General features: G+C 41.4%; 1 protein-coding gene across 1 annotated transcript; it reads left to right on the top strand.

Moving 5' to 3' along the window:
* The first annotated feature begins 10705 nt into the window (after nt 1–10705).
* ptf1a (pancreas associated transcription factor 1a) lies at nt 10706–11842 on the top strand. Its single transcript, XM_030075075.1, has 2 exons — nt 10706–11327; nt 11640–11842. Exons 1-2 carry the CDS (start codon nt 10706–10708, stop codon nt 11840–11842), a joined length of 825 nt encoding a protein of 274 aa, XP_029930935.1.
* Nucleotides 11843–18160: the final 6318 nt, after the last annotated feature.

The following is an 18160-nucleotide window of genomic DNA, read 5'->3' as shown; positions in this document are numbered from 1 at the left end:
GGCTGTTTTAAAATAATGACACCGAATTTTAATATTGTTGTTGTCCATTGAAAAACATGTATCTCTGGAATGTCATCTTTTCAGAAACGAAGAAAATGTCTTGCTTTTAGCTTTGTGACCATCCATTTTGCAGATTATCTAATTTGTTTCAGAAAGGTTTCATATCCCCAAGGGTTGTAGAACTTTCATGACCTAAAGAGGTGCATGCCCATCCTTGAATTAAATTCAAACATGAAAATACCCTAAACTGGACTTATATGATTTTCAGTGGATAGTGAGAATATGTATTTTGCCTGCCAATTATAGACACATGGTAGATTAAGAAGCAACAGCCAGGAAGTTGTTGTTCACTTTCTCAGTTACATTGATCAGTCATCTTCTTACCCTGTGGTCCATAGAGAAGTGTTAAATATTTCAATTCCCCATAGTGTTTTGCCGTTAAATTCATATGTCATTTAGCAACACAATAACCTGACTAATTTCCCTTTTAGACTACCAGTGTTTTGTCTTGGTTTTGGGTAGATAGCCATTGGTTTTATGCTTATTTTATTTTATTTATTTATTTTTTTAATTTTTAATATTTATTTGACGGGCGATACATACAACACTGCCACAAAAAAGGGAAAATGTGATGTATATAAGACGTCTAGCTTCAGCTAATTTGCAGTCTTTGTCCCTGGTCAGGCTTTTAGAATACAATGAGATATACTGAAAACAGAAAAAAAATAAATAAATAAACAAATAAATGATACAAATGTAGTGAATAATACAATACAATAGATAAATAAACACAATTGCACAAGATGCAGCTTCAGTAAACCCAAGTCCCTGTATCTAACATAATTTAGCAAAGCTGCCTTAATGATGAATGACAATATAGGCTTCTATTCTTGGGTCAAAACTATTAGAATTTTTAGTTTTTTTCAGGATCTCAGTTGCTTCACAGCTGAAGAACTACATAAGTAACATCACATTGCTAGCTGAAGCTGTGTAAAGAGAACATGTAAAAACACTCTGTGTAGCATTATTTTTTATTTCCGATTTTCCAGAGGAAAGACCTACCCAACACTGAGCGTTTGGAAACAGTGAGACATTTATAAACTACTATCTGAGTCATATGAAGGAAAACTCTCTCTGAAATACTTCAATGACAAGATTTTAGGCTTTGAGATATTGTGTTCTTCTGTATAAATTCACCAAATTTAGTTTGATTGCTTTCTCTGTATGAGCAACAATGAATTGGAACTCTCTATCATCTATTTCTATTTCTATTATTCTTCTTTATTGAACATGTTAAAAAAAAAAAGACTGATATCAAAATGACCTCAGATTTCCACACTTTTTCAGTTGTACTGAAAAGCTGGCTACAAGTAAATTGACCACATAAAGGGTAACCATTTTAGAAACATTTCATGGACTAATTCATTGTCCCCTTTTTAAAATGTTTCAAATTCCAAACTTTTTAGAGATTTCAGGATATAAATCTTACATACAGAAAAAAATGGTTCTGTATTAGTTCTTTAAAAGACTGTGGTTCCATAAAGAACCACTAATTACTAGAGAGCCACATTATTTAGTAGATAGTCTTTCATTTGATAGAAAAAAAAAACTTTTAAAAATAACTAATTGAACAATTGAAGCAACTGGCTTGGCCAAGAACTATTTTGAAAAAGGTTCTTTAAAAAAAATTGAAAGAGAAATAGATCTCCTAAAGTACCATATGAAGAACTTTTCCAGTTGCAGTTGCCACTTTTATTTTCCTTTAAAATGAACAATCATTTAAAATGATGAAGTAACTGCTATTTCCAGGTACTTTTTCTCTTCTCTCTTCTTTGAAAAACTATCGCTGGTCCCTCAAAGAGCTGTTTGTGTGGCTCTGATGCACCTTTGAACCATTTAGGAAAATGTTTCTTTAAAGAACCATGGTCTGAAAGGTTCTTTACAAAACCAGAAAAGGTTGCTCACTTGCAGGGACTAGGGATGAAAATCAACTATTTATCTATACTACTGTACAATGCATCAGATGGCTTGCAGATTTATGCTTTTAACTGTACCTAGTCCCTGTTAAATCAATGAATCAATTAAAAATAAATTATCAAATTCATAAATCATAATTCTGCTTTAAATGTGGTTAAGAAGAATCTGCAGTACTCTCCCTGGACTCCTCAACCATGTCTTGCTGCTTAACCAGACAGACAGGTCAGTCCTGTTGTTGTTGTAGCCCTGCAGGACACAGAAATCTCCACTAATCTCCTCCAATCCTCCCTCCAGCCATCAACAGCCGCAGGGCAGAGCGGGACTCTCTCCAGTCTCCTCACATATTAGCCTGGCTATTAGTCTGGAAGCCACCAGATTAACGCTTGAATCAATTAGACCCAGCCGCAGAGGAATCCCCCCCACCCCTCAACTCCCACCTCCATCCCTCCATCGAATATACCCAAGACAGCCCACCAGGACTTTTTGAGGATTATGATTGTCAGTGTTTACTTCAGTAGTGTGATGTTGGTGCTTGTTATGTTTAGGGGAAAGGGAATTGGGGAGGCGGGAGGAGGGCAAGTGCTGTTTTGGTCTCTTCATGGGGGCAACTGAGAAGAAGTGAACAGGCTCAAATTCAATCGGTCAAAACCCTTGAGCAAGGCACTGAACCTCCAAATGCTGCAGTGGAGCTCCTCAGTAACATGCTGTGGTTATACCTAATGTGTATTGTCAATATGAATTCACCACCAAACACAAAACCCTTATTATGCCCTTAGTTTTTAACTGAAAACACATCACACTCCTTAATACGTTCTCAATTATAATTTTAATCCCCTTCATTTCACATAGACTAATTAAAGGAAAATTACTTGAAAAATTAAGGTAGGATCGAATCTCAATCTTTGTTTTGATATCTCTTAATATAGCATTTGAGGGAGAGGTGAAATGGCATAGCCTATATAATGTACTAAAAATATTATCTTCTACTTAAGGTGGAAATTCAAGTGTTTATGTTTTGAGTGACATTTCAAAGATAATTCATCAATAGTATTATAAAATGTATCAATTTTAGGTAAAAGGAATTAATAACTTTTGATTCTCTGGTTTCAGAATTATCTAAGGGATCTCTAAAATTACATAAACTGAAGTTTTTAATTAAGTGTATTTCATTGCTTTCTAGTAGTTCAAAATATCTATCCATGTACAAAACCTGTTTATTTCAAGGTGTAAAAAATTAAGGGATCCTGTTTCCGATGTGAAGCATGCTGTTGCTGTAAGCCAAAAATTGATAATCATAATTACAGTGACCCAATTAGCTGAAATATAAGCAAAATGTATAGGATGTAATACATTTTTAAATAGTGTGTAATTGTTCAGTTATATGACTGTTTACCTGCAAGCTCTCCACAGGAACAATTAGTGTGTCAGTTTGCAGAGCGAGAGTCCCTCTACTATGTGTGCTGTCTGCGTCCCATGTGCATGTGGCAGGATTCCCAGGGCTCCCCAGTGCTCTGCAGCTCCTGCTCTGACACCCTGTGACCCGCTTTCGTGTTTATGTGAATGGGAAACAGAGGGAAGCAGGTTGTTAGAGGACAAGTGGAGGTTATGTGTGTGTGCTCTATCATTGCTGTGCGCATGCATGTGTTCAGGTAACAGGTGGGTAAAGGTGGAGCAGGTCATCTGTCAGAGACTATAGCACTTTGATCTGATTTTTGGTTCCACAGATTTTAGTGGTTGTTCATTTAGTCAGCCACTGAGCTGTAGAATTGTGGAGTGGAACTTGAGATTATCTGTTATCTAAATGGAATGATTTCTATTAAAATTAAATATTACTGAATTTAAGTAGACCTATTACTCTCTTAAGGACCCTAGAAGCCCTTTTAAGGACTCCTGGAACCACCCAGTCATGCTTGGAACCACCTCATGGACCTCTGGGACCACCTCAAGGACATTTAAAGACTCTTAAAGAACCTTTAGATCCACCTCAACAACCTGTGGAACCACCTCAGGAATCTCTGAAACCATTTTGAGAACCTCTACAACCACTTCAACAACCTCTGTAATCCCTCTGAAAACTTCTCAAGAGCCTCTGGAATCATCTGTGTTGCATTTTTAATGACACTTGCCGAAATAAACTAATCCAAACTAAACTAAACCTCTAGAACCACCTCAAGAACCTCTGGGACCCCCTTAATCACACCTTGACGTTCCATGTTATTAAGGCTGGGGATTTCATGAATCCATACTTTCTCCAAGACTTTCAACACAGTCATTTAATTTACATTTCAACAGAGTCATTTAATTTAGCCAACATTTAAAGCTACAACATTTTTCATTTGCGTAAAATATCAGCCAGCTGTAACTCATGATAACTTCAAACGGCTGGCATCACAGGTTATCGTGGTGGTCGAAGATGCAGCTTATTAAGTTGTTAAATTACTGTTCAGTAAATCACTTTAATTTGTCTTTTAGTCATCCAATCGGATAATCCTCTATAGCCACAGATTACAGGGATTACTGCTGAATCGCTGCTGTGAGAGGATTAGTTCTCCCTAATCCGCCACAATTGTCTGCTGTAGTTCACTTTCTGGATTTCCTTTTCCAGTTTTCCTCCAAAGAGCTCATAGGCACTACAGCAGCAGCACTGAGGAAACAGCCAATAAGGCAGGAAAGTAAAGGGTACAGCCGCCCACATCCAGTTTACACAATTTAAATAGGGAAACCAGTTTACCGTTTTGAGGGCAATACAGTTGAAGTAAATTCATAGGAATATAGGTCAAATAAAACTGACACAAGTTATGAAGACAATACTGAATATGGGCGTAAGTCTAGTCACTGAATAGCCTATAAATTAAAGTGTATCGAGGTATAGCAGCAAAAATAAATGCTTAAATAAATGCTTAAATAAATGCTTAAATAAATAAATAAATAAATAAATAAATGCCGCAAACAGAAACAGAAATTTCTCATCAAACAAAATGTATACAACAATAAAGCAACTTTGGGTTATGGAAATACATGTAGGCAAGAATTTGAACACATGAAGTAGAATGTAAGTGAAACGTATGTAACGCAGAGATTAAAGCGCGTTGAGGCAAAGAAGAAATTAACAGGCCGACAGGCTGACATGGCTCATATTTGCGATATATTTCATAAAGTTAAAAAATAAAATGAACAACAACAACAACAACAAAAAAAGCCTTTTAAGCAAATCTCGATTATGTGCGCTCTGACCATCAACAAACTTGTTAACCTGAAAAGGAGGCTTTGTTGCCATCACACCTGATGAGCTGCAGGAATGCGCCGCCACAAGTGAAGTCAGGACATGATTGAGTGTTACAACTTTTACAGAGTTATGCATTCTGTCATCATTTGTAAACATAGACTCGTCTCGTGACTTTACTTGGTGGGGAAAGTCCCCGTACCACATGAGTTACATGTGGAGTGCCCACTCCAAACTCATGGTATTAATCAACAGAATTACTTCATAAGGCATTATTACAATATAACAAAGATTACTCACAGTCAGCTCAGGTAGGAACGTCATTCATGCTTGATCATGCCTTCACTCATCGTCATTCATGTAGTTAAAGTATTAACATATGCTTAAAGGTGGAATATGTAGTACTGAGAGATACATTTTACACTCAGAAGTAAAAATGGCAAAGATTACCAGTTTACATGCATATTTACTATAAAACTATTTCCATATTTAGGCCTACTTCAAAAAGCATTTGATGGGCTTCCGTTTGGTTTTGAGTTTTCAAAAAAATGTGTTTTTCCTTTTTGATTTGGGAATTTCATTTTAAAAATTGCATGTACAGAAGCTGGCTCTGTCAACAAAAACTGAACAGTATAAACTTTGTTAAAAGGTAGAATTTATGGCAGAGCTGGTGCGTTGAACTGCATTAGACTGGACAGGTGGAGCTGATGAAGTGCATGATGAGTGTATGTCAAAACTATAGAGGGCAACTTTAATTCATATTGTAAAATGTTACCATTATAAACAACCTGCATTCTCTTTGGCTTTAATGACAAATGTACACTTATTACCCTGCAAGTTAAGACAGATGAGCTGATTCCAAACGGGAGTGCATGGTGTGTGTGAGAGTGTGTTTCTTGCACCACAACTCTCATAAGTGAAATGGATTTATAGGCTCGGTGTTGAAGACCTTACACCCCCCACCGCGCACCGTGACCGGTGTGCACTTAATCCACCGTCCAGCCTGCTGCATGCTGCAGACCGAGGGGCTGCATGGGAACGGAAACACTTGCTCCGCTCGTGCAGGCGGCCGCTCAGAATGGCAGCACGTTCATCAATGAGACGACGTGGAGCGCGCGGTCACGGCGCGTTAAAAACCCCACGGTTCGAATTATAATCTGTATTTGAGAGGGCTGGGGGCGCACACACTTCTTCTACATGGCAATGCAGCATACACACACACGTTGCTGTTGCCTTAGTGATAAAATTAAGTGAAGTCTGACAATCAGCTGGAGTTTGAACACGAACGCACACACACAAACCACACACAGGCGCAGATCAATCATCTCAGAAAAACTTCATTTATGGAATGACAGAGCAGCTGTCTTTTGTTGGAATTTATTTGAACTAGTAGTAAATCGGCGAGTGGCCAACACAACCCAGAGAGGACACACACAAATACAGAGGACTGACTGCTTATCACTTCAGCTCCCCGTTCTGCAAAAAATGAAAATCTCTCAGAAGTCCCCACAAAGGCTTAGAAAACAAGCTGCACCAATTTGATCCTGTTTAATTAACACAAAATATTACTAAAAATACAGCAAAATCAGACTTGTGTAGATGAACATCAACAAGGTTAATATGAATTAAAATTGTCTCAAGTGTCTGACTAATACTTGATACGCAGCCGATTATTTCGGCTTGATGAGTTGTCACTCATATAATTTGCATTAAATCGATTAATTCGATCTGCTTAAGTTTTCGTCAATTTCTAAAAGACGCCAGTTAAGCTCTTAGTGCAATTGTATAAAAGATGATGACTTTATTACATCTGAAACACATTTGTTGTATAACTGAAATATATTAAACTAAAACACACACACACACACACACACACACGCACACACACGCACACACACACACACACACACACACACACACACACATTTTCAGTGAATGGTGAGGATCACTATAATGCTGTACAAATTCTTTATAAAGCCTGAAAATTCTACAGGCCTAAACCAGTAGCATACAAAAAATCCACTTAAGGTTTGTAGCGCATTTTCAGTAACGATTCTGGGCTGTTCCTCAGGTAGGCCTATAGCCATACATTCATCACCATCTATATATTTAAAAATATCCACACTTACATGCCTTTGGGCAGGACGTGTTAACAGATTTGAATCTTAAAAATGGATTATGACATGGATATAGACTATAGGCTCTGTACAAAATACTGCAGAACGCACAACATTTAAAACTTACTCTAGAATTCAATTCTTGGAAGATTTCACCACATACTTTAAATGTAATCATAATGAACGTAAAGAATAATACGCAAACCCATAAGAGAAAAAATAGCAAGTTTGACTACAAGGTAAATATAATGATCACAATAAGCAAATTTTATTTTAATAAAAGCAGACTTTCAGAAAGGATTTCAAGCCTAAATTTTTGACGAGTTTGGCTCCTTGTTAGACTCGGAATAACATCAGGAGGGAATCCACTGTCAAGTGTTATTAAGATGTCTTGTAGCGATAATTATGGGCCTAATACACCGCCTCTGTAATCATTTACCATACAAACTTTTACACTGGTAAATATAGTTAGGCCTGCTACTTATCAGCTTCATGCAGTCGTGCAGTAATGAGTTTGTATCTTGTGACTTCAAGTGATAAGGAACATTTTGTCAAACTTGAAACACTGAAGCAGAACCTTCCTTTTTTTGTTTGAATGAAGTCACAGGAGTGAGTCTGTCTAAAGTATCGGGCTATTTCTGGAGAAAAAGAAGATAATTAAAGGCTATGATGGATGTAACTCTTTTTTTACAGGTGCTCTGTCCAGCACCTGGTTGGGACCATCCAGCCTGGCGATGTGCGTGTCGGACACCGCATCATCTGTCTGTTCTGAGGCATGCGGGCTCCCAGCTACAGCTTTATTATGGCGACAGCAGCGCAAGCCTCATTTATTACGCGACATGTTGCATTGACTGGCTATAGGGACGCAAGTGGCCGCCTTCCCACGGCCGTAGCCCGTGCTGCAGCTTTCTATCTCGCCACCAACACACACACACACACACACACACACACACACACATGCACGCTCTGTGTCACTGAAAAAAGAGCTTTTTCTCGGCTGAACAAAGTGAGCCCCTTCAGTTGTCCTCTGAAAGGAGTGAATAGATGCTTACTTACAGACCCCAGACCGGTTGGTAGCCTTCTTTGCATTTTCCGGTACCGGGGAGCATTAATTTGTCGCGTGAGGTGTCAGTGAGGCGCGCGCCCCGGGGCCACCACTGTGCTTTTATTTGTCAACCAGTTCTCCCAATAAAACCGGACTGGCTGGCACAAGTGGCGCATCGACCACTTTACTGGTGCATGTATTTATGGCAGGAGCACTGCCCACTTATTGCCAAATAAATGAGTGTGGAGGTAAGGGCTCTTGTGCACATCACCAGCCAGGATGTTCTGGTGCGCGCTGCAGGATGGAGCCACGTGCAACAACATTCACATTCTGCAAAATGATAGAACTGCTCAGTGCTTTCAAGTCGTCTAATATTATGCAAGAATATGCAAGGAGAAATCACATCGCTGGCCTGTTTATTTGTATTTTGTTTTTTGTTTTTCGTTTGTTTGTTTTTCTATTCCGTGCTACAGATCCAGATAGAAAAGAAAAAAGTTAGTAGCCTACTACTACTACTACTTCTACCAAAAAATACTAATATTAATACTAATACGAAGCAGAAGATGAATGTCAAGCCTCGTTGTAACCTTTGACCCTCAAGACATAAAAACTGTGTTGTAAACGCACTGGCTTTACATTATGTCATGACATGTTATTTTATGCTCTGTTGCTCTTATTTGGTGCTTTTAATTGTAGCAGATGATGTTCCATCCTCCTTGGTGTGTTTCCCTCTGTTTTGTAAAGCACTTCACTACAAACTGCTTTTGCATTTTAAACCCGTTGTGTGAATAAAGCTGATTTAAGAGTGCTTGTTTGGAAAAATACATTTAAGGCACATCAAGCCTTAGCAAAATCAATACTATTGCTGTTACTACTATTACTACTACTAATGATGAAGATTATGACATAGACCAATATTATAACAATAACACTGTGAAATTAAATAGGCCTAGGATTCCCTGGGAGTTTAAAGCCATGTGCCATTTAAAGGTAAAACTCAAGTGCGTGCGTGCGTGCGTGCGTGCGTGCGTGCGTGCGTGCGTGCGTGCGTGCGTGCGTGTGTGTGTGTGTGTGTGTGTGTATGTGTGTGTGTGTGTCCAGCAAGCAGACAGATCCTGACAGCAACAGGTAGCTTTCATAAAGGCAGCATGTGGGATAATAGGCCTATTAAATTATTAAATAATCAAACAAGATATGTCAGCAGGTGATTGAGGAAGGTCTGTTGAAGTTGACAGTTTGTGTCTGTGTCTGCAGTTCATCAAGCCTGTTTGTGCATAGGCGAATGGGAACATTTCAATTGACAAACCACAGCAGATAGAGAGCAGAGAGGTTAAATCGAGAAATATGATATGAAATATAAGTCTCACCGCCTGTGATAAGACTTTTATAATTGGACAATGAGGTACGAGCTGGCTGTGGACTGAAAATGTTAATGGTTGTTCTTTTTTTTTAAATCTAACTTCGCGATTAAACAGTTATCGTGAGCGGGTTTTATTTGCAGGAGCCTGTTTCACAATGTCGCTTTTTGAAATGGGAAAATGATTCTCAAAAAATGTGCTTTCACACAAGGATGTTTGTTTATAATGTGTTGGTTAGGTTATACGGTAACCTCTATTATAAAGAGAAACCAAACTCTATTTAAAATTCTGGAAATTTTAGATTTTTTTTTCTCACAGGAGATAGGCTGTGAGAGAATATGATTTCACGTTTCCGGATGGACGAGGTGGGCTATGCTCTCCTTACTTCAGCATGCAATCAGTGCATCAGTTTCTTCAATTTCAGTTTTCAGTTTTGTAGTTTTGTATAGTTCACACTGCTCACTGCAGTGCATTTTTTTTTTTCTGTGAGAAAATGGTGCGCAAACAGCGGAACCGACTGTCAAAGCTGAACATCTATTTAGGGATATTGTGCTGTTTGCAGGATCAGGCAAATTCTGGTGCGCAGAAAGGCCTTGGCATGTTTGGTTCTATTTCAGGACTGCGTAAATTTGCCAGGACATACGCAAGACAACATAAACCTGGCAGATTCTGAACAGAGTTTAGTGCAGAAGCCTCAGGAGGAGGTTAGAGGTCCGAGCAGCGCTCTGGCCGACGGGGGCGGGGCGTCACGCGGATTATCTTGAGGTGCGCCTCGCGGACCGAGCTCTGATTGGTTGGCGCTCCTAGCAACCGGCACGCGACTGTGGATGTTGTTATAAAGAACCCTCGCGTGCCGGCTCTTCAACTAAAACTAACTGTTGACCGTCAAGCAACATCCAAGCAGCGAGGAATATAAAAGAAAAGAACAACGGCTGCTCGGTGTCATTGTTAGGCTACTGGCGACAGGAGAGAGAAGCACATAAAGATGGACAGTGTCTTGGACCCTTTCTCCGCACTCGACTCGTTCTCCTCCCCTCCTTATTTCGACGATGATGAGTTTTTTACGGACCAGTCCTCCAGAGACGGACATTTGGACACGGATGACTTTCTGGACGAGGACGTCGACTTCCTGACCAGCCATTTCCAAGACTATTATAGCAAGGATAGCGGCAGCAGAGCGGCGCCCCACGATGGGGACTACGACATCGGCAACTTGTCGTTCTCCTCCTCGTCGTCCACCTTCTCGTACGGCTGCGCTGACAGCACGCCGGAACTCTCCCCTCAGATGGGCGGTCACCACGGCGGCCCGTTACTGAAGCGGCGGAGGCGGATGAGGTCCGAGATGGAGATGCAGCAGCTGAGGCAGGCGGCCAACGTCAGGGAGCGGCGCAGGATGCAGTCCATCAACGACGCTTTCGAAGGGCTCCGCTCCCACATCCCCACCCTGCCCTACGAGAAGCGTCTCTCCAAGGTGGACACTTTGCGCCTGGCCATCGGCTATATCAACTTCCTGGCCGAGCTGGTGCAGTCGGATCTGCCCATCAGGAATTCCAACAGCGAGGCGCACACTCAGCCCAAGAAAGTCATCATCTGTCACAGAGGCACAAGTAGGTTCATTTACAAGCTACTTTCTGCCTTGACTGCTAATTACAGCTCATTGTGGAGATGCTGGAAAGTTGTGATAGAATTAGAAGCGCAGAGAATCATTTACCAGACTCTACTAGGAGCTACAGTGACAGCAATAGCAACAGAAGATGATAAAAAAAAAAATGGGAGAAACCTTATTGAGCCCTGTGTGGCAATGGGGTGGATGCAGAGAAAAAATACACCACCAACAACAAAAAAAGAGTGTAATGATTTATGATGTTGAATAAACATGATGCTGATCGTAATTCACCATTCCCTCCCTCTCCACCCAGGGTCTCCCTCCCCAAGCGACCCGGACTACGGCCTGCCCCCCCTGGCGGGGCACTCTCTGTCCTGGTCGGATGAAAAACAGCTCCGGGAGCAGAACATCATCCGCACCGCCAAGGTCTGGACGCCGGAGGACCCCCGCAAACTTCATAGCAAGGCCGGCCTCACCGACATTGAAAACGAGCCTCCCTTCAGCCTGGTGGCCTAGACGCACAGACACTGAGCCGAGTCTCGCTGCTTTGACTAGTCTTGCAAAACGCACATTGTAAATGTGAAAAGTATAATGGATTATGTTAATGTTTGTTAATGCGCACTTAAGCGCGCATTGTAAAAAAACAAAAAACAAATGTGAACACTATGTGTAGTCGTTGATACTCAATAATTTTGTAAATATTTATATGACGTGGATATTCTTTATTTTTGTAATTCAGGCAACTGGCAATCATGTAGAAGCTATGTATTTAATTTTTTTCTTCGTAATTTTGGTAATATATGTTTTAATTTAATGGCAATGAATGTGAGAGTAAACACTATTTTTATATTGTTGTACAACGATTTATATTTATATGCAATCTGCAAATAAAAACTCCCAATGATTGAAATATGCGTTATTATTATTGTTGTAGGTGGTGATGCTATTATTGTTATCATCATCATCATCATCATCACCATTATTATTACTGTTGTTGCTGTTGATGTTGTTATCGTTGTTGTAATGCTAAAAAAGCAAAAACAAACAAACAAACAAAAAAACAAACAAACAAACAAAAAAAAACAAACAAACATCCAAACCATCAAAAAGAATGGGAGTATCCTATAACAAAATTCTAAAAAGATGTCAGTAGAAAGGGGAGAAATTAATCTATGAATATCGTTTACTTACATCACTGCAACAACTCTGATTTGCATATAAGGACAAATGGGGGACTTCTGAAAACTTATAATTTATCAGATATTTTAATTCATAATTTTTTTCATATAGTTTACTTATGGAAGAATCATAAGCCGTGCAAATTCTTCAAAGCCTGGAGGAGCAAAGGGATAAACATCAGCATGTCAGTGTGCATGTTCTAACAGAGAAATAGAGATATCTAGAAACGACATAACATTGCGTCTATGCAATTGGTAGACTAGATGATTAAATATAGAGCAAATATCATCATCTATGGATAAGCCAGGTCACTGGGCCTAATCAACAGCCCTATAATAGATTTACTACATACCCAGAAGGCTGAATGAATGAATGACAGGGAGTTGGGAGGGGGTGAAATGACAATTCATTCCGTCCTAACGCAGCACAATATCATGACATAAATATGCAAATTAGATGCTAATGAGAATAAACTGTATACCCACAACAGCTGAAGGTGTTTAAAGGCCAGACGCCCATGCAGCAGTTTGGTGGATGTCAGACTGGGGAAGGCTGTTGAATGCCGCTCTGTGCTGCCAGGTGCTCCCGGGCCAGATTTTTCCCGTGGTAGCGGCATCCCTCCAACATGTGTCTCCTTGGCCTCCTCTATGTCCAGCCCCCCCATACCACCACCACAACACACAGCCACATATATGCCCAAGTGTGCCCGAAAAACCAGTAAGTCTGCCTCTGACTCGCCACTGCTGCAAAGAGCCATCTTGGAACTTTTTTTTTTTTTTTTTTTTTTTTTTGCATTTAATGGACAGTTTGGAATTTTTTTTTTTTTTTAAAACAAAAAGGTGTAGTATGGCAGGTAGGTTGATTGACATTTCTATTTATCATTACTCTGCAACCCAACGAGCTGCATGGGTATGGTAGCAGCGACAGCAAAAATGCATTTTTTTCTTGTCTTGGACCAAGTTGGCAAAAGTAGAGCATTTAACAGAATTTATCGACGTAATATTTATGGGAATGAAATTTAAACGAAACAAACATCGGTGCATTTGGAAGACACTGCGTATAGTGGCATACTGTACAAATTAGGCAAAAGAGAGAACTTGGGTCTATATTTGAACATTTCAGCATCATTTTGCTTTGTAACCGCGTTTAAAGACATAATCCGAATGTGCCAAACAGCCTACTATTTTCGGTGTGTTTCCCCCTCACATGGGTCTTCTGAGTCTGTCCGGCATTAGCGTCTCATTACCAGCGCGACAAGAGCATGTAATCCTATTACAGCCATTAGAAAGTCAAATGGTAGGACGTCAATGCTCAGCATCTTCATGTGTTTGGCAAGGAGGGATGTTTCCCCTCTGACTGAGTGCAGCAGCGACAGCAGAGGCTGGGGGTTAAAACAGTGGTAGCATTGTAGGATCTCGCACCTAAACGCCATTGTGCCGCTTGATGGGTTTGTGTGCGCCGCGCAAAACGCCTCTCAACATCCTTTGGTGCGGTCGCAGCCAAGCGGAAGGGACAGGCTGAAATACTCCGGCTATCTTGTCACTCCGGCTGCGGGCTTGGCAAGGCTTTAAAGGAGACGACCATTTTACTGTCTGACAGGTTTTATTTCCTTTATTTCTCCGGCGCGCTGGACGTTAGAGGAGCATGCCAAGCGGTGATTTGGTTGAGAAAGGCTTGGCGCTGTGCTGAAAGGCCAGCAATTCACCATACAGAGAGGCTGCGCTGCTTTCACTACCTGCTGCACACACACAGGGACAGAGAAAAGAGCGAGCAGTCTGTACTGTGCTGCTGCTGCTGCATGCAGCGTTACTTTATTAACTTACTCATTATTGGAAACAACTGCTTAAAAACGCTGCAGCCCAACCTGCGCTGCAAAGTGTGTAAATGCAACTCAATACTGACGATTTCATTTTGAAACAGGGAGGTAATCTCTTATAGCCAATACTGCAGTGGTTTTACTGCAGTGGGATCCAGGAACCCCCATGGGTCGTTGACTGTCTCCCAAGGGTCCACAGTAAATTAATTTCACTAGAGCTAGACATAGCTATGATCCACAAACAAATAAATAAATAAATAATAAGTGATTCTTTAAATTTAATCTCACCATTTAAAACAAACCGAAATATCGTCTTCTGTCAGGGTTCCCTTTGAGAAAAATCACCTGAAACTGGGGTCTGCTTAATGACAGTCAACTTTCAATAGCATGAAAACTCTTACATTGCGGTATCTACTGGTATCTATTGCACTAGATGTCACTGGGTTTTTCCTTTTTGTGCTGACAACAAGTAAGCGTGAAATAAACCTAGTAATGGCACTCTATTTAAACTAACTAATAACACATTACAAGAATGGAAAACCTAACACCGTAATCACCACAAAGAAGCTTGTGGGGTCATTTTGATGTTTTCGTGGTGTGTGTGTGTGTGTGTGTGTGTGTGTGTGTGTGTGTGTGTGTGTGTGTGTGTGTGTGTGTTTGGGGATTTCCCCGAAGTCAGTAAAAAGTCAGCAAATAAAAAACTGAAAACCAGCTCTGGATATTTGCAAGTAATTAATTAATTAATTAATCAGTGGATTTACTCTGCATTTACACCTTCCCATGCAGCGCTCACAGAGGCTTCTACTCATAAGTGCAAAATTGCATCATTTTTTTTTTTAAATAATCTGCAGACCAGTGTATTTTTGTGTGGCCAGCAGATGCATCTTTAAAGGCATCATATATATATATATATATATATATATGTGTGTGTGTGTGTGTGTGTGTGTGTGTGTGTGTGTGTGTGTGCGTATAGAGGAGTCATAAGGAGCTGTATGGCATGGCATGGCATGGCATGGGAAGGCAGAGCTGGCATTTGCATGTGCACGGAGCCATAACACTTTGAAACTGTCCTTTTCTAACAGGGCGAAGGTTTATTTTGATGTCTCAAAAGCATGCAGGAAACTGCAGTGCTTGGCAACTTTACGCATCAGCTGATGACAGCAGTGTGTGTCTGCAGAGGTAAAACCAAAACTGACAATCATATAATAGAGAAAAGACGTCCATATGAGTCTAATCCGGTATCAAGACGGGGAGAGGAAGGAGTGATGTTTTAATAGCCCGGGAGACCGGTTAACAGATACATTAATCAAAGGAAAGTTGACGGCTAATCCCATCGCCTCGGTTGATAATGCTGTCAAATCCGCGTTAAGCCACCGGGAGAGACGCCAAACAAGATTCGCAGACGCTGCAAATAAGCTTGATCCAGAGATTATCTCACTGGGAAATAACTGACTAATAGATGTCATTGATATCGCTGCACTCCCACATTCTGCAGCACCCCCTCCCTCGGTGCCGGTTCTCCGGGGTGGCACCGGGAATCCAGCTGTAGAGCCCAGACTCCAGCTCAGCCACCGTGAGTCCATCCCGGCGCCAGGACGCTCACATTTGGACTCATGCGGGGTTTTGGGTATTCTCTGGGTGTAATCAACAGGTGTCAGCTCGCTCAGCAGCCAGAGAGACGGAGGGGGGATGTGCGGCGGGGAGGGGAGGTGGCCAGCCAGGCTGTGCTCATCCTCTCCTTCCCTTGCGCCCTTTTCTTCTACGTGGCCTTTGCGAGCGTCTCCCGATCTAAATTACATCTTTATAGCGTAGTCCGTGTCGGTCTCCGTCGTTGCACTCCGGAGATGCACCTGGTATTTCAAACTTTGTCTCTTTTCTTCTCCTTGCGCCTGAATCCCTGGACAGCAGCTGCCTAAAAGCAAGCAAAGAGAGAGGCCCTCGCAGTGTCTTCGAGACGGGTTGGCACCGTTTTCCACGTCTTTAATGTTCCATCGGCCATTGTCCGACACACAATATGGCAACTGTAAAGCATGACGTTTTGCAATAATAAAACACATTTTCAATGATGTGACACCGGGCTGAAAGCGCAGTGCGGGCCAGCCAGGCTAAACATTTCCCTGGGTTTGTTTTGTGCGCCCCTAGCCAATTAAAAGCGAGGTCTTTTCGCTGCGCCTTGATAAGCCAATTAAATTTATGTCTGCTAATTTTTCAAGGAGAGAAAGGAGGAGGATTTGGTGTGTTCTCTTCCTTGGGACGGTGATTTTCTTGTCATCACCTGGCGTTTTCTCCACAACAGAGCAAACTATCTGGGTGCCCCCGTCACCATACGGCTCTTACCATCCTGAATCATTGTTTCCCGCGTTGATCACTCATTACCGGGATTTAACAAATCCTCTGTTAGGTATGTTTTGTGTCATATTTTGATCCGTAAGACTAAGCAGATGCTGCGATTGAGAAATGAAACTGTAGGGCTACTCAAGTCTGAAAGAGAGAGACGGGCACTCGGTTGCGAGCAAGAGAGAGAAAAAGGCTTTGGGCACATCTTCAGAGGAAAAAAACATTTAGGAGCCATAAACAGACTTCAACCTGCTCTATTTCAGCCTTTGTGTTGTTTGTGAATAATTAATGTTAATAGGGACAGGTTTGTATACTTTGAATGCGGGACCACAGGTGCGTAGTGACAGGATGAATAACCGGCCCTGATTTTTGCCAAAGCTCGAGGGCTCTTGTCCAGGGTCTCCAAGCTGATGGAAAATATTGTCATCTCTTTGATTCGCAGCATTACTTTCACCGAGAACAAAGCCGGGTGATGAAAAGCTTATGCTGTAATGAAACGGGGGATGACGGTGGCCGCTTCAGACTCCTGAAAGAAAGAAAAAGGGGCGAGTCAATGGCGAGGCGCGCTTCTGGTTTTGTGCGCAAGTGCTCCATCTAACTCAAATAAAGGAGCCTTTCCAACTTTTAAAGGACCACTTTTTGCCTTTAATAATGGCTGGACGGCTGTAGCCATTAAGCATATGGTGCTAAGGCGCTAGTCTTTTGTCCCAGAGAAGCCCTTGAGATGGTAACTTGTGTTCTTTCCGGGATATTTAACTTCTCAAAAGCTCCAACTTTATGCGAGGCAACAAGTGGCTCCGAGGCGCACGGGCAGGGTTTCCCATTCAGAAAATCTGGTCGATTAAAGGGGAAAACAATAGTGGCCGTGCAATGGGAAGACAATAACACATTTCTGTGGTACGTTGGCATACATTTGAGGGCAATTTATTTTAAAAAATAATCTTCAAGAGTTAGATTTTGCCTTGGATTTGCTCCAAATGGCTGTTCATTTTGCGCATGGATATCCATGGCAACGTATGGGTAGACTTGGACTGCAGTGAGTGCGCATGGAGTAATTTTCAGCCCTATAAAACCTCCGGAGCAGAGGGAGCTACATTATCGCAAAATATTTTTTGCTCTTGCAGTTCGTTCACGTTAAAAGTGTGTTTTAACGAGTCAAAATATACAAGTTCATTTTAGCACGGATTAGTACAAACGTGGATTGTCAAATTTTGGGGGCAGGGGACGCCTGAAGTAGGAAAGAGAACGCAGGATGGAAAAAATGCAGCAGTGTAGTTATTCTAAAAAGGAGTAAATCTTAATTAACTCCTAACGTCTGTGCTACGCTTTCGTGCGTAAAAGCTGAATGAAGGTATTTCAGGTATCGGCTCACTGCGTAACCGTGCGTCGGCTGAGCGCTAAGAAGTCGCACGTGCGGTGGGCTCTGTCTCAGTCACCCATGGGAGCACCAGTGACAGATTACATCCCATAAAAACCATATCAATCAGTCCTGTGGCCTCATT

The sequence above is a fragment of the Myripristis murdjan genome, chromosome 17 (assembly GCF_902150065.1).
Source record: "Myripristis murdjan chromosome 17, fMyrMur1.1, whole genome shotgun sequence".
NCBI lineage: Eukaryota > Metazoa > Chordata > Actinopteri > Holocentriformes > Holocentridae > Myripristis > Myripristis murdjan.
The sequence above is the reverse complement of the archived record's forward strand: the minus strand, read 5'-3'. Positions and strand labels throughout refer to the sequence as shown.

Bases quoted from the DNA above. Each gene is read 5' to 3' on its own strand.
- ptf1a (XM_030075075.1), top strand. From the start codon at position 10,706: ATGGACAGTGTCTTGGACCCTTTCTCCGCACTCGACTCGTTCTCCTCC. The intron at 11,328-11,639 runs GTAGGTTCATTT...CTCTCCACCCAG, and splicing joins CATCTGTCACAGAGGCACAA to GGTCTCCCTCCCCAAGCGAC.